At 42.9% G+C, this 3,513-nt stretch overlaps 1 protein-coding gene across 1 annotated transcript; it reads left to right on the top strand.

The window, feature by feature from the left end:
• On the top strand, positions 1-3,476 carry LOC118331997 (angiomotin-like). Its single transcript, XM_035667117.1, has 3 exons — positions 1-236; positions 1,008-1,262; positions 1,488-3,476. Exons 1-3 carry the CDS (start codon positions 38-40, stop codon positions 1,619-1,621), a joined length of 588 nt encoding a protein of 195 aa, XP_035523010.1. The 5' UTR covers positions 1-37; the 3' UTR covers positions 1,622-3,476.
• Positions 3,477-3,513: the final 37 nt, after the last annotated feature.

The raw sequence follows: 3,513 nt of genomic DNA, 5'->3' as shown, positions 1-3,513 counted from the left end.
AAAGAATCTCCATGCACAGATCATAGAGAAGGACGCTATGATCAAGGTGCTTCACCAGCGGTCCAGGAAAGAGCCCATCAAGTCGGATGCTCCATCTGCCATGAGGCCCTCCAAGTCCCTGATGTCCATCTCGAACACTGGCTCCAGTGGTTCAGGACTGCTCTCTCACAGCCTGGGACTCAGTAGCTCGCCCATCACCGAAGAACGCAAAGACACCAGCTGGAAGGGCAGCCTGGGTAAGAACCAGCAGTCCTTATAGAGTATTTTCCACATGTGAACAGCAGTTGATACTACAGGTAGGTGCAGGAATGAACCCTAATATTTTTTAAATGGTAAATGATAAACGGTAAAGGGACCTGTACTTGTATAGTGCCTTTTTAGTCTTCCAACCACTCAAAACGCTTTTACACTACATGCCAAATTCGCCCTTTCACACACATTCACTCAGTGATGCCATACACATTCACACACATGCACAGCATCTTGATCAATTTGGGGTTCAGTATCTTGCTCAAGGATACTTCGACACTTGGCGGGAGGAGCCAGGGATCTAACCAACAACCTTCCAACGACCCGCTCTGCCTCTGAGCCACAGCAGCCCCAACAAATTTCGTGGCCAGAACACATTTTGGGGTCCACAAATGTAAACCTATATAAAAAGTAGGTAATTTCAAAAAATATTTTTTTTGTCATATTTGCCGAAACTTTCAATATATCCTGACAGTAGTACACGAGACAGATAATCTGTGAAAAAATCTGGTTCCTCCGGTTCCTCCTCATGATCCTAGCGGAATGTACAGGAATTCACCAGGCCTGAATAAAAGCAACCAATCAGAGCCAAGAAAGATTGTTGATTGTTTAGTCTCATTCCTTTTCCACAAATTTCCGCAATAATGACAGAAACGTATTTTCTGCAGTTTTAATGTCAAACCCTGGGGTTAGAAAGTAACTTGTAGCTTCTGTCAGTGTTTCTGAGTAATGATTGTTCTCTTTCTATGTTCCTTCAGGAGTTCTGCTGGGTCCTGAGTTTCGCACAGAGTCTCTCAGGACAGAGTCAATCTCATCATCTCCCTCCCCGGTGCTTCCCTCCACCCCAATGACCACAGGACACTCAAAGACAGGCAGCAGAGACAGCTGCACACAGACCGACAAGGGCCAGAATCAAGATACCAGCAAGCCCAGCACTCCAGCCCTGCAGAGCATGACGCTGCCCGCCCGCCTGTCCAGCCCCAGCCCCATCTACATTCCCGACCGCTTAGCAGGTCATCTCACATAATATATACACCATTTTTTTCTTCCCAATACTGATTCTGATAACTCACCTTCGGCCGATACCGAAAAGATGGTATTGGAATATATACTAAATATAGAATGATTGGTTTCTTTTTTACTGTGCTATATAACACATACAGGTTAGCCTTTAATATTAGTGGTTTACAAAACAGACTGGATCATCAGAAGTCTTGTTTGTTGTCTTCTCTTTGTAGATGTGCCAGTGTTTCACAGCAGCACCTTGGAGCGGAGGCTACCTGTCCAGTCCCACCCGCAGCAACAGGCCCCTCCTCCAGCCCCGCCCACCCAACAGGAAGTGGACAACGACATGGTGGAGATCCTCATCTGACCCCATGAGCACCCCCAAAAGAAATCATCCAAACGTATAATTAGCTGGCAGCTCCATCAGACAAACACAGACCTGTACATCATCCCGGCTCATCCTCCAGACCTGCCTGTCTGTGTTTGACTGACCCACACCAAGAGACATTTTCTTATGTTTACATGTGCATTCATTCAGACTCTTCAGCCTGACTGGAGTTTTACACATTTCTTTCATTCCTTCACCTGATTAGTTTATCATCATCTTAGGAAAACCACAAATTCAGAAGCAAAAAGGATAATTGTGATGCCCCTTTCTGTCTCATCTCTTTTAAAGTTTTCCTAAATGATGATATTAATATGAAATAGTGACTGGAACTTGAAAATGTAAAAATTCACAGCCTCATATTTATTTATATTTAATCTGATGCCACTTTGTAAAATGCCTTTGGCGCGTTCTTGTTCACAGTGGGGGCGACTTATGTTTGAAGTTTATTGCAAGTTGACGAGAGAAAAGACAAACCCTATTTAAATAACCAATTCAGTCAAGCTGTGGGTTATGAAAATTGACACAGTTAACACTAATGAGAAGGAAAAAATGAGTGGGCAAAGCTGAAAGCCAAAATTGAACATAGAGAGCATACTACGCTTCCACAAATGTATTTTGAACTTTTCCATTTAAGGTGAAGGATTTCTCTTCTCGTTGCCCCCTTGACTCGCTGGGGTAGGGGACTAAGGCTCTGTTTAAATGCACTACTTTTTGACCTGGGGGGGATTAGTGTCATTGTAATTGTGTCTACAGACTAATAGTGACCACATTACTAACTGCAGCACCGATGGCATTTCAGCACGTTTGGGAATGTCTGCAAAGCTTAGCATGTAGCATGTTTTCTTTCCAACATGATTGATGATGAATGATGGAAAATGTGCCCTCGCTAGCTTGTTACTTGTTCTCTGTTAACTTTCCTGTGCGGTGTTGTGGCTGGTTAGCTCCATTGGACCAAATGTATTGGCTACCTTTTCATGCATTTATTGCACTACTTATTTTTATTTTTATTTTTACTACTTTAAGACATCTGACATTAGGTATTGTATTTATGTATAATTTTAGTTTTTACCGTAGTTAGACATGGCACTTGGGTAATTTTGTAAACTACAAAACTTTCTTAACTGTGTAAAAAGGGTATTTACATTGTGTATGTACTGTAATGGCCTGTGTAACTGTGTGCCATGGAGGGTTTTACAAAAGTAACAGGCATTTAAGTAGCCATGTTTGGTACTGGCACACCATCACATGGGTATAAGTACATATAGTGTTGGCAACCTTTTGTGGCATGTTGACTTCAGGCATGAAACTGCTCAATTTGATGAGCTTTCCTCTTTTGTTATCCAGTATGGGCGGGAGTTTGTTACTGTGGCGCCAGCACTAATCACTACTTTGCAGAGTCTGGCTCTGACTGGTGAAAGACGGCAGTAGCCATACCCGGATATTTTGGCTTCATTTTTGTACAGTGGGAGGAAGCGGAGACGTGACGTCTTGTCTCAATTTTTGCCAAATGTTGGTCAACATTAGGGCTGGGTAAAAAAATCGATTTAATCGATTTTGGATCGATTTTATTTAAATTTTGCAATATCGATTCATAGGGCACGAGATCCATTTTTTCCCCATGAAGGTTTTTTTTAAATTTTTTCTCATGAAGTTAACCCCAATAGTCTCGTGCATGATGACGCAGTAGTGCGTTTACGACAGGTTGACGTTCAAGCGCACAAGCGTGCTTACACAAAATGACCGACGCAGGTAAAACCCCGCTCAGCAAGCCGTCCCAACTAAAGTCTGACGTCTGGAACCATTTCGGATTTAAAACAACAAAGGACAAAGAGCTGGATAAAACCAAGGTGGTTTGCAAGATCTGCCAAGCG

Source organism: Morone saxatilis, unplaced genomic scaffold (assembly GCF_004916995.1).
Source record: "Morone saxatilis isolate NCDOM2014 unplaced genomic scaffold, NCSU_SB_2.0 Contig20, whole genome shotgun sequence".
In the NCBI taxonomy this organism is placed as follows: domain Eukaryota; kingdom Metazoa; phylum Chordata; class Actinopteri; family Moronidae; genus Morone; species Morone saxatilis.
This window is presented reverse-complemented; position numbering and strand designations above follow the sequence as displayed.

Coding starts and splice junctions, on each gene's coding strand:
- LOC118331997 (XM_035667117.1), top strand. CDS start 38: ATGATCAAGGTGCTTCACCAGCGGTCCAGGAAAGAGCCCATCAAGTCG. Junction 237..1,007: donor CAGCTGGAAGGGCAGCCTGG/GTAAGAACCAGC, acceptor ATGTTCCTTCAG/GAGTTCTGCTGGGTCCTGAG. Junction 1,263..1,487: donor CATTCCCGACCGCTTAGCAG/GTCATCTCACAT, acceptor TTCTCTTTGTAG/ATGTGCCAGTGTTTCACAGC.